This window comes from Python bivittatus, unplaced genomic scaffold (assembly GCF_059951505.1).
Source record: "Python bivittatus isolate LINGU-HERP-01145 unplaced genomic scaffold, Pbiv_v1 ctg000850_np1212, whole genome shotgun sequence".
In the NCBI taxonomy this organism is placed as follows: domain Eukaryota; kingdom Metazoa; phylum Chordata; class Lepidosauria; order Squamata; family Pythonidae; genus Python; species Python bivittatus.
This window is the reverse complement of record NW_028277112.1, coordinates 42,216,537-42,230,148: the sequence shown is the minus strand read 5'-3', so window position 1 is coordinate 42,230,148 and position 13,612 is coordinate 42,216,537. Positions and strand designations below refer to the sequence as shown.

At 37.3% G+C, this 13,612-nt stretch overlaps 1 protein-coding gene across 6 annotated transcripts in view; it reads right to left on the bottom strand.

Annotated features, from left to right (window-relative positions):
- SMARCA2 (SWI/SNF related BAF chromatin remodeling complex subunit ATPase 2) overlaps positions 1-13,612 on the bottom strand; it is a 120,576-nt gene that overhangs the window by 88,230 nt on the left and 18,734 nt on the right. For all 6 annotated transcript variants that reach the window (XM_088130389.1, XM_088130390.1, XM_088130392.1 and 3 more), the window contains exon 3: positions 9,562-9,691. In XM_088130389.1, the coding sequence (XP_087986515.1) occupies positions 9,562-9,691 (130 nt within the window). The remainder of the gene's footprint in view (positions 1-9,561; positions 9,692-13,612) is intronic.

Below are 13,612 nucleotides of genomic sequence, written 5' to 3'. Positions count from 1 at the left end.
CTTAACAATTGAATACTTCAATATCTGCAATAATCATATTTTTGTATGCATTACTATTATTTCAAAAGACATTCCTAATTCCCAAGGAAAAAAGAAGTTATTAGGCTTTCCTTTAGGCACAGTTAATTTGGGTTCTTATCTCAAATAATTTGGTTCTTTATACAAAAAAAAAAAACCTATTAAACCAAAGAGTGATAGAAACAATAGAAAGGAGAATGAATAGTTAATCCATGCCACGTTATTTCTTCCCATTGAGATTCAGCTTGGAAATGTCACCCATACTGACACAACTGAGTTTGATTTTGTTTCAGGATTTATATCTTGCCTTTTTATAAGTGACCTTTTAAGATGAATTACTAAATAAAACCATATAAAAACCTACCAAATCAAATAAAAACACTTATAACATTGCTTGTTAAGGTCTTATTACACATCTAAGGAACATAACATTCTCTAACATATGCATATGTACATACTTAGCGATCACTCTTCTGCTATTCATCAAATGCATAATCAGTTAGGGAGAGGTTGTGATATCTTATGAAGCCTGCCAATTATAAATCCCCATATCTGAAATTTGAAAATAAATACTGTACATATATACACACACATAAAAACACTTTTCTTTCACACAAACTAAGAATTTACCACTGAAGAACAGATGCTGGAGCCACACAAAACACAGATTGTGCACCTATGACCATTTCAGAAGAGCAGATAGCAATGTCTTCCATAACATAGCTATAGCATAAGATCTGGGAGCTTAAACATGGTGCAAACATAATGGAGAAAGGGAAATTCACAAAGCATGGAGTACTGAAATGATTGATTACACAAAAATTGAAGCTGCAGGTGATTTAGAGAATTTCACTTCTAATAAAACAAAAACTAAAAAAAAAAAGTAAGGGAAATAACCAGAACATAAATCTTAAATTAAAAGGGGATTCTTTAAAGTGAGTGATAGTCAGAACTGCTCTAGGTATGGGAACTGAAAAATGCATGTTGTAAATATTATGGACTCTATCTGAAGTCAGTAACCTGACAAAGGCCTGAGGGGAAGAAGGGGGGAACCCAACAGAGCAAGAAAACTAAGCAATTAAAAAATGGAGCCTTGGACGTGTGAAGACCAGTGAATGACCCAATTTGAAACCAGACCAGTCTGGAAGCCGGCCATTAGGTGAAAACTGCACATCAAGCAAGACTTATGTAGCCCAGTAACAACAGCAGCAACCAATGAGGCACAGCTGAGTTGGAAAGGAAATGCACTGCTATAAAAAGCAGGGACACACAGGAAACTGGCTGGGGGGAAACAACACATGTACCCCAACATCTATCTACTAGACTCCTTGATCAGTTTGGCGAGGATTCAGTGGGTATGAGAGTGAAAAGTGTGTCTGTATGAACGTCCATAAGCAAAACCTGGCTACACTGTGCTCAATACAGCTAGGATTCTGTGTGTGCAGGCTTGTCATTTGCTCACTCACCTCAATCCCTCAGAGGTTATTATCTCATTGAATGGTGTGTGAGTGTGGTCCCCACATAAAATTCCAGATTGTTAACCTGGGCTACATCTCTAGCAACCTCAGGACACCCGTTCCTGGCCATTCACAAGCCATGGAACACAGCCCGTGAGGAGAACTGATTATCTCTGCCCAATGGGTGGCAAAAGGGAGAGTGAGTGACTATAAGTGAGCTAAAACATGCATTATCCAATACATGCTCACCCGAACAAATCCACAAATCTATTTGTTTAGTCTGCTAGGATCCAGTTTCACTTTTCCCAGTCAGTGCTTGAAATACTACTATGAGATGCAAAATGTTTGCCAGACAGGTGCAAGAGCAAAAAATGTGTACTGTGAGAAATGGCAGGTTGTACTCAGCTGTGTCATTCCAGCAGCAGAACAATGTAGCCAAAGGTCCTCACTTCCTCCACGCATATCTGTCTCAGTTTCCACCAACTCTCATTCTACCTCAACCTGTCCATACTATAGCAACTCTCCATCAACCAGTCCATAATGCTCCTCAAGAAAGTTTACACTTAGACTATTTTACTTCAGATTTGCAGATGAGAGGCTGAAAGACAATTGCTTTGTTTCTCTCCTTGGCTTTTGTGAAGACAGAGACATTCTATACCTCAGAAATTATGACCATACATAGCACAATCCTTCAATTAGGCATATATGTTGCACTGAAATTAACAGAACTTCTACATGCACTAGTGTTATGCAGAGCCATAAAGTAATTATCAATTTGCAAATACTGTGGCAACTATGACAAAGTCTTTAGTTCTTGAGCCATGTAAACAATTATCTACAATAGGCACATACTGTATAAATGTAATTCTTTCTACTCAGCAGAGTAACTAAGGGCTATATAACAGTATAGATATCAAAACTAAATACAATATTTTAACATTTAATCCACAGAGATTTAACCCCATCACTTTAAATGCTCTGTTTTAGAGTTCCAGAAAGTACAGTAATGCACTCAAATATCTCTCCTAGAAATAGATGCAAGTTCTACTTCTACGACTGCAATAATCTTCATTAGCTTTCATTTAACTGGTGCCCTCTATGTGCAATGGTCTGAAAATACCTAGCTAACGTTGAGGGCATCAAATTGGGAAATGCTGATCTTAAATGTTCATTTTTATTCTGGAATTTTAAGTTCTGGTATTAAACCAACATTACCTGACATTTTTATAAACTCTCTGCCACATTTATTTCCGTTCAGAACCAACGAAGACTGTTACTCAAATCCTTCTGTGACTCCTTTCCTTCCTAAGCAAAGTAAGTTGCCAAAATTCCCTACAGCTTAATTGCTTCCAAGCAGCAATACATTGAGCACAAGCTGAAATTAATACTAAACTGGCAATGTTTTAATGCAAGAAAAACATTGTTGCTAAAGCAGTACAAAAGTAAAATTAAATATATAAAATAACAATGGTTAATTAGTAAAAAAAAATAGACATCTAACTGCATTCATTTTATATTTTTAACTATTCAAGCCTTCTCAAGAAACACCATCAGTTTAATCAGGCATATACATGTACTTTATGTATTTAATCTTTTTAATGAAGAAATAGAGCTAATTCAGATAGAAGAGAAGGGGGGGGAGGTTGAAAAAGAACAGATAAAAAAAAAAATCTCAGAAGAGTTCTCTCTAACCTGCAACACTCACTCTAATAATGTCACATCTTCAGAGAATCGTCACAATATTCTCTGTACTTAAAATGCTCTACTACATCTTAACGGATGGCAACAAAGCTTTCTATATGACTAGGTTTTCACGATAACTACGAGAAGCACTCGTACATACTGATGGAGTCAAAGTTGTCTAAGTAGTATAATTATCTTTTGTTTTAAAAAGGCAAAAGAGTCTGCCTTAGAGTCTACTTCTAGATGCCGTTAAAGGCAGCAGAATGAAAGACAGCTCTGCAATCTATTGGAAAGATCTGCTGCCCAGCCCCTTGAAATAAAGAGTCTCAATAATGCAAAAGCAGTTTGGCTCTCACATAAACCCCATTTATATCTACTGGTGATGTTGCTCAGCTCATATTTTTGGACATGTGGGAGGCGGGGTCATAATGTCTATTTCAACAATAAGGCAAGTACTTTAATTCTAAATTTCTGACTACTCATCCAAGCCAGAAAGTCCTCTTCAATCACCTGCTTTAATTCTCCAAACCCTTTCCACTTTTGGAACTACTGGGCTGGTGCAGCTGGCAAGTGGGTCATATTTGGTCTATTCTTCCCCATCTTTCACAGACCCAGCACGCTACCAAAAATAGCTCCTTCAAGAGAGGTGAAAATAAAATAAATTTGAATCACTCTGAAAACAAGCTGAGCTTTTTTCAGATGGGGGGTTAGCTTTACTTGTGTGGGAAGAACGAGATAGCTTATCACTAAGTACAATGAGCTCTGTAGAGGAGAAATTCCTGATGAATCGTGTCCCATATTAATGAGTCATTTGGATTTTCTGCTTCTGGACCAAAAACTCTTGTGCTGCTTGTGCAAACCAATTGCTCTCCACAATTATTAGACCCGTAATACTATTCCAGCTTGTACAATTGCAAAGGATCAGTACACAATCTGGGGTAACTATATGTCAAATGTTATGGGATTTATGTTTTATGTTCTAGCTACATAAAACATACTTTTGTTTGCTGTGACTGTCTATGTGACTGCAACTAATCTACCACATCTGAAAATCACTCCCATTTGTTTTTTATCTGAAGAGAACAAAAAGGAAGCATTAGTGAGCATTAAAACAAAGCCAGATAAATAATCACACTGGCTGAAAGAGAGAATGAAAGAAAGATGACAATACGAAACAGTAAGTCATAGAAATCACCTTATGGAGGCCAACAACATTGTCATATTTTGAAATAAATGTCTGTCACTCTGTTCTGTGGAGCTTCTGGAATGCTAGACAGCTGTTTAAATTATGGAACATTTGTGAATATTATATAAATATCCAAACTGTATTGCAAATGCATGGTTTCAACTATGAATTCCTTGGGGAAAGGGCCATGAAAGATGTGCTTCTGTAAGTGCTCATTTGTTTTTAAAAATTGCGAGAGATTATTTTATACTAACCTTCTGTTCTGAAAGCTTAACCATGCAGCATATGCCGCTACAAGAACATTTGACCTTTCAGAAGCCTTCCTTGTCTTCCATAAGCATCTGAAAACAAATATCTGCAGAGACACTGGCTGGGGGATTGCGACATTAAGGTTTGGAAGAGGCAGGCAGCAATATTAACATATGGCCCAAAGAAATGAACTGTTGAAAAGGTAACATATCTACCTTAAAATGTATGTTTAAGTCCACCAAGTCCACACAGTCTTTAAATAATGCTAACACCTGTCTTTCACTGTATCACTGCATTGAGGAGGGGAAAGGAAAGCCACTAACCATGCATTTCAAACTGCCAGATGCTTGATATATCCCCATTTGAGATTTTGAAGAGCCAAACATAAAACAGGACATTTGAATAACTCATGAATTATGTTAGATTTGGTGAACTATAATTTGCACATCCCCAAGTATGAAAAGTATTTCAGTTAATACAGCATCAGTAAACAATAACTAAATTACTAAACATTTTCTTAATTTGGAATAAATGACAAATTATAATGCCACATATTGATCATATATCTAATGTTAATATTTGCAATCAAGTATTTAATCTGCAAAAACAACTCTTTCTGAAGCAGAGCTGGGAAAATAAAGCATCCCTAACATAATAAAGTTACAATAGAAGAGAATATATGTGGCACAAGGTTGAACTGTGGAGTCCTTGGTGCTCCCTGAGCTTGGTTGTCTGCTTGCAGACATTTCATTACCTGGCTTGGTAAAATCATCAGTGCTAGTGAGTGTAACTACAATTTGTGTTGTAGAGTGTGACATGTACAACATCTACTACATATTCATACTCAACATCTACAACATACAGTGTAACAGCCACTATGTAGGACAGACAAGCAGTAGCAGTCAGAGGACACAATGAAAACTCCTTCATCTCACAACACATGGACAGACTCAACCATAGTTTCGACTGGGAAACTGTGAGCCTCCTAGACCAAGATAAATCCAAAAACACTAGAGAATTCCTGGAAGTTTGGCATTCAGACAAATCAGCCATCAATAGACACACAGAAATAAACCACATTTACATACCATTCAAAAGAGACAATAAAAAAGCTAAGAAGGAAACAAAAAGACCAGAACACATTCTCTCCAGCAGCCTACACCCAAGTAAGCAGGGATTAACTCCAGACAATCAAGCAGAAAACAATACCCTAATCAAGGAACTACCAAGGAGAAAACCACACCCCCACCAACACTGGCAGGGCAAGCTACTGTATAGAAACAGGGAGCAAGCCCCACACTCACTAGCACTGATGATGTTACCTAGTCAGGTAATGAAATGTCTGCAAGAAAACAACCAAGCTCAGAGAGCACCAAGGACTCCACAATAAAGTTATGCTACCACCTGCAGTCATCTCCTTTAATAGAAGTTTAATAATTGTCACTGACATGTTGCCAGAAATAACAATGATCAATTTGCATTGAGGACCAAATAACAGCAATGGTATTCAATTACACTATCATTATTTGGCTGTGGAGACAGTGCTCTCCTTAGGAACTGCACCTCTTCTCCCTGTTCATTTGAGCAGAGATGTTTACTGCCTTCACCAACCCTCTGCCCGACACTGCAGAGTCATGTTCCACAGAGTCATGTTAAGCTACATCCCTCAAGGATCTAAGAATAGTTGTGTGTGTCAGCTGCTAAAATCTATTCATGTTGGTGTTAATTTTATTTCCAAATCACTAACACAGTTTAAAAATCCCTGAATTTTTAGTATTATATTCTACCATTTGATACAGAACAAAGAAGCAATACACAAAGCTTGTGATTTATTCACTGACATAAGAGAAATGCCCCCCCACTACTCACAGGAATGCAGATTATGAAGTAAATCAGAACCAGCTTCTACCACGCTAACAAAAATAACCATTTTGTGGCCCAGATCTGTACAAAGCCCATCTGTATGACTGGAATCACTAAAACACATGATCCCTAGTGAGGCACTAGAATTCTGTTGTTGATGAATTTTTATGATCGGAAGGTGTTATTTACTCGGAGTGCCATAGGTTATTGTTTCAGTTGTTGGGTTTTAAGCTTTGTACGCCACCCAGAGTCACTGTTGTGAGATGGGCAGCCATATAACTTATTTAAATAAATAAAAAAATATAGAAGGAAAATGCTAGAAGTGGGAAATAGATGGAGAAAATTATCTTCCTTAAAAACTAAGGCACATGAGTAATGAATACATACTGAACTTTAGATAGGGTCCAGAACAGCAATACTATTATGTTTAAAAAAAGTCAGCAAGGAGAAAAAAAGGAAACTTTTCTCCTCTGTATTTTTCTCCTTGATACCAGAATCTGAAAAATTTCAAAGCAACTTCTTTACTTTTTTTAATCTCCAGAATTGGGTAGGGGGCAGGGGGAGAGGAATAACCTTTAGTCTGGAATTCAGCTTTTAAAGCATTTCAATATTACTGATCATTTTGACATTTTTAAATTAGTCAAGTTTCATCTCCCACCCTCCACCAAAAATATTCTGCATGCGTCCTCAGCCAGCTGAATCTCACAGCAAAGTCAGTCTGCAAAGCTTCACCTCCAAGGATTACCCAGATGATATGATGTAGTATTTATACTGAATCCACACTGGAAAAAGCCCACGGCAGTCTTATAATACACTTTTGGCAGAGTTCAGATCATTAACTATAAATACGACTCCAAAATGCCTATGAAATCACCCTTGGTAAGTTGAGAAGGTGAGCACAGGGAGCTATCGCTCAGGCCTTGCTTCAGTCCCTTTCAGAACTAATTTGAGAGAATCCCAGGACTGGGAAGGGCTTCTGTCCTGTTCCTTAAGTCCCAGGGGAGAGGGGTCTGTGCGTGCGTGTGTGTGTCTGCCTGTCTGTGTTCAGCTTGCTTACAAAGGGACCGTGCAATGGAAGTGAAATTTCCTTGAAAAGCAAGATGAATCTCAAAGGCAAAAAGCTTTTGCTGTTGGGACTGAGAGATGCCGAAAAAGAGTTATGATGAAGGGCAGTGGATGAGGATGGAGGAAAAGAATATATAAAGTGCATCTTTATTCCAGGCAACCTTTATTTTGTGTCCTTGAAAATAGCTCAGTTCACCAAAACAATAGAAAAATATCTGTGTGTGGTTTTGCCTCTTGACATGCTATTAATTAGTTCAAATCCAAATTGTTTAGTGAATAAGGAAAATCAGGAAATCAAAAGGCAAAAAACTTTATCCAAGGACCAAAACGTAACTGTACCTCAATACTGGGACTTCATCTATTTTTCTTTCTCTTTTAAATTTTCTGCTGCTTGCTTTTGGGATCTGAGTCTTTGTCTACCTTATGCACCATATCTTGCTTTTATTCGCTTAAGAGAAATTTACTTATTTTGAACAAACCATTTTTCAGCTTTCACATCAGCCTTGTTTTTGTCTCTCCATATTAGCATTTGGGGACTAAATACTTACATACCTGAACAATTAGAAATGAAATGAATTCTCTTCCATTTTTCTCAGTTTTATATTCACTCTTATTTTACATAATGAAATTCAGACCCCACTCCACTATTTTTCAGTTTTTTTTACTTAACTCATTTTTTTTTACCAGTTCCTCCAATTTTCATCCAATTCTACAAGAACCGTCTCTCAGTTCTTTGCCAGTGGATTAGGTAACTGTAAGATTTTCTTTTTTAAAACTTCAGAACACACTGCTCTGTAGTTAGAAGCTTATGGGTTGTGCTTGCAGAGTATGCTAAACAGACTTTTTGTGTCAGCAGATTGTGCAAGCACAGGCACAAAGTTGCATTTAATAAGTTGGACTGGTGGACCTAGATCATGTAATAACTGAAATCATATTTCTAATTCTTACATTTCATAGCTGTTTTACCAATAGTTTATTTCATATTTTTTCCCATTAAGAAACTGTACATTGTTATTTTTCCATCTTAACAACTGAGTTTGGCTTATACATGTAACTGTCTTTTGAATTTCCCTTTCTCAAAATTCATTGTATATAATTCATTTTTCTTTTAATATTTTTGGTATCACATTCACCTCTGATAAGTTGGAAAATGTACATTTTCAGCTATTGTAGTTGTTGTTGTTATTTATTATGACACAGGTACTCGTAGATAATATTTGGTTAAAAGGTAAAATCTCCTTCAAGTCAAGCTCAACTAGTACTGCAACCATGTGGGTTTTTTAGCAAAAGAAGCCATTGCCTTCTCAGATATGTTTCAATTTTCCAGTCAAGCCTACAGCCCTGGTGTTTCCTGGTCACTTGTCCAAATATTTACCAATCCTGATTCTGCTTAACATCCAAGCCCAAATAAGGTCAGCCAGTTAGATATGGACCTAATTCTTGTCCACTGATATCACTGAAGAAACTCAGATCACCCGTAATGCTAGAATAGTAATTGTCAAAGCAGAATATACTACAGTAGATTGACCAATGGTCTCAAAGTACTCAGGAACACTGTTTTCATCTACTCTCTTGGATCTGGTGCCCTTCAGATATGTTGGGTTTGCAATCCCCATAATTCCCAATCAGAATAGTGCCAGGGGAAAGCTAGTCTATGTTAATCAATAATACTTTCCATATTTCAGAGTTCTTTCCTAGCCCAACATAAGCATGTGGCTTTCTGCATTCAAAGCAATGACGAACCACATATTGCCCTCTCTAGACCTGAAATCTGATTGTCAGTCCCAAAGGTGATGAATCCTGCTAAATGCCTAAGAAAAACAAAATTCTTAATTTTCCATTTTCTGCATCTCTTTTTGAACTTATCATTTCAAACAAACATCCTATAGCAGATATTAATTTATTTATATTTTTAAAGGTTTATCTGTAACACAAATTCAACAGTGCTTAAAAGCCATCAGCTCTCATGTCAAATGAGGCATATAATTTTACAGTTTTAAGAATAATCTAAAATAGCACAAAGCTATGTCTGATATCAACCTTGACTGTGTTGATCCATTGGACTCTGAGGTGGTGCCATGCCAGGATGAGGTGGTCGCATATTTGCAGTCTTCATGGAACTGTTGTGTAGGTCTTCAACCATCCCTTTTTCATGCAAACCATCGAGAGGCTATAAGAACAAAACAATAAAACAATTCTTATATCTGTTGGATTTATATCCTGCCCACCTCCAAGCTCACTCCTGCCTCTAATAATGCTTAAGCAATGCACAGTTTTGGCTTGCTCTCTCATGAAGATTTATAGTAATTTACATTACTTAAAACACACTGACACAAATAAAAAACAAGCACAAAGAAGTATTAAAAGCAGAGCAAAGATGCGCATGAAAATGCCAAAGAAAACAAAAAAACCCAGTTGGCATTAATGTGAAATCAGAGGGAGAATGGAGCTGACTGTAATATGATATGGCAGCAATATTTTCTGAAATTACATCATTTTTATCTTTTTTATGCTGGCTGGGATCTATGAGATTTATAGTCCCAACTCTTCTGAAAGTAACAAATTGGGAAGGCTGACTTATTGATACCACAAATACATGCCCTAACATTCTTTTTTTCCTCTTCTCCCAAGCACTTACTATGTGTTGGCACTTTCAGTAATCTGTATTTTGGCAGCAATATCAACAATAACCTATATTTTGAAGCAGAGAATCCAGAGGCAAGCATCACTAACCAGAATAAAAAAATTGTTACCCAGCCTTCCCCAATCTCGCTATCCCCCATGTGAGTGGTCCAATTCCCAGAATTCTCAGCAATGGCTATGTTGTCCGGGTAATTCTGGGAACTAAGTCCCCACCTTTGCCTTAGGCTTAATTTTCATCTGTAAAAAGTAGCTATCATGCTGGAACATTCATGTTTTCTCTTGTTACAAGAGTCAATCTTTCTCATGTAGTTAGGGGACTAAAAAGAAGTTAGTTAACCTCACAGAGCACTTTCAACTGTCACTTAACTCCAGCAAAAACCATTATTTGCTAGGAAAGCAAGGGTTGTGTTCAAGAATCAGTTTTCTATCAGTGAAGGGAGAGAGGAAGAAGTATCTGAGCAACCAGACGAAAAAATGAAAGGTCAGCAGCACAATGCAGGAGAGGCTGCCATATGAGGACAAGGTGAAATCCACACTGCATTCAGAGAGAAAAAGGAGCAGGGAGGCAGAAATGAAACCTGAACATTTCTGAATGGAATCAACAACACAGGGTGAAATAAAAGATTTTCTTCACTTGTGATTGTAGAGCACAGGGGAAACGCTATTTAAGGGGAAGGAACATTTATTAGTTGCTCTGAGAGTGTCTGTACAAACATATGCAAAGCCCTCCAAAGACTGCCCCCTTCCACACATGCACAGCTGAAGGGCTCATGTTTCCCATAACAAGAACTCTTAGCCAAACCCACATCATTAGCAGGTTTTAGATCCCAAAATGTGTGTGGGTGTACACACATAGACACACACACACGTACACACATACACGTTGACTGCTCGGGAGGAACTGGGGAGTGGAAAAAGAAAGGGGGGAAGAGAAAGAGAGAAATTAAAGGGAGAAAAACTAAGGAAAATTAGAAGTTTACTAAGGAGAAAAACCAACAAAAAAGTGATTCCAGATTTCTGGGGAGGGGTACAACTCAGAACAAACAATGCATTTTTGCTCTGCCACAAGGCATGCTTTATACAGAACTGCGTTTTTAAATTTATCTGTTCTTCTAACAGTTGGTTATTCAATACCCTTTTTTCCCCACTTAGGATGGCAGAGTACTCTTTAAAAAAAGCTGCACACACAGTTAAAGCTACAGAGCTAGCAATTCAGAAACCACACAGAGTTATCAAGAAAATAACAGAAGAACCGTTTCTGGAAGTCCCTTTAGCTGGTTACAATGGAGAACTATCAAAGGTGAATCTGGGACAAGTTATTCTGAAGTTACAGCACCAAATGTCCATTTCCTGTTTCAAAGTTGAGCTGAGGTACAAAGAAAATGAATTATCTGTAGGGCATTAAACACTCAACTGTATATTATTTTCTGATGCAAGGAAAAAGTTTTATCCCCTGGTTTAACATGGGCTCTTAAAAGGTTCAGAAAGTTCCGTGACAGTTAAGTAGATCAGTTAAGAACTGAAAAGGAGGCAGAAGGTGGGGTGAAGAAGCCCTGAGAGATTAATTACAGGAGAGAAACTGATGCATGTTCCCTCTTAATACTCTTCAGCAGTTTTTAGAAAACAGGATTAATATATCAAAGAAGCAAGAGAGAAGCAGGCTGTTACTTAATCCAGTACCCCAGTGCTAAATTAATAAATGAAAACTACAGTACATTTGGTTATGTGGTACTTCGCAACACAGAGGCACAAAACTTTAATTCCTACTTATTTAGATTTTAGGTTTAGTCAACTTCAGCACCTGGAAAGAAAGTCTGTCACCAATAATTGGAGTTACCTTCTATCCATATTCTCTATTGTTTTGTAAATCATAATGGATGCCTGTTCTGCATGAGAAATCTCAGTCACTCCCAAGATAATTTAATTCAAACTTCATCCCAAAAAAGTTAATGTAAAAAAAAGAAAAAAGAAAAATCAAAGAAATAGTACTTCCGAAAGTTTACAAGATCATCAACATTGTATTAGGTATAATCCATCCAAAATTAAGCAAATTAAAGTTCCATTGATTTCAACAAGAGGTGTTTTTTAATTAAAATCTCATTGATTTTTTTCTGAAGCACTTCATTCTGATTGGATAATGTCTGCGAAACACATATTAATTGTCTACACTGATAAAAGAAGTATTAAGGAAGAAAAATTCTATCCCCAATCAAGGACATATTTTATCCATACAAAGCTTCTAATGGAGGGAAAAAATTACCAAATCACAGCTTATGAAAGCAGTTTAAGACACAGCAAATACAATTCTAGAAATGATAAACTGTCCACTAAATGCAAATGATAACGGTGGCAGCCAGTGCCAAAGTTCTAATAGAAGAGAATATATATATAGCTCAGGGTTGCACTGTGGAGTCCTCTGTGCTGAGTTTGGCTGTTTGCTTGCAGACATTTCATTACCAGACTAAGTAACATCAGTACAAGTGAGTGTGGGGTTACTCCATTTCAATACAGCAGCTTGCCCTGCCAGTGTTGGTGGGAGTGCACTTTTCTCCTTGGTAGTTCCTTGATTAAGGTATTGTTTTCTGCTAGTTTGTCTGGTGTTAATCCCTGCTTATCTGGGTGTAGGCTGCTGGAGAGAATGTGTTCTGGTCTTTTTGTTTCCTTCTTAGCTTTTTTTATTGTCCCTTTTGAATGGTGTGTAAATATGGCTTATCTCTATGTGTCTATTAATGGCCGATATTTGTCCGAATGCCAAGCTTTCAGGAATTCCCTAGAGTTTTGGGATTTAGCTCGGTCTAGGATGCTCACTTTTCCAGTTGAAACTATGACTGAGTCTGTCCATGTGTTCTTAAGATAGTTAAGATACTTAAGTCCTGAAACAATTACGTTTTGGGGGGGGATGATTACAAATCCTGGTGATTATGAGAATTTTGAAACATTAGTTTTGTTCTTAGTCTTTCCCAGGGATATAAAGTCATTTGGTGACTACAAGCTATATTTAATATTTCTGGGAAAAGTAAGAGAGAGTTGCAACTTGAATAGAGATTGGGGGAGGGGATTCCCTTTTTAAAAATTACTATTTTCATAATGTTGAATTTAGCTTTTACACTAGAGTTTTTATGTGTTTCCCACTCAAATCAGCAGGAAATTGTGCTGTCAAGTGTTCAGCAATCATGGCCAGAAGAGGCTCTGAGAGCCATCAAAGGAGGTTTAAGTCCCTCAAACCAGAGGAGGAATGGGTTGGCAAAAATTGAATAGGCATAAAAGACTTCAATGCCAGTGTGCTGGCATTCATTTGGGACAGTGAATCTACAAAGTAGGGCATCTACAAGGCAGGTATGCTATTAAAACTTCCATATCCTGCTGTGTCAAGAAACAAAGCTTCTGAGCAACACTTATGTTTTATTGGTCTTTCAGGAGAGCTTCTTGTTTATTTTTATAAACTTAT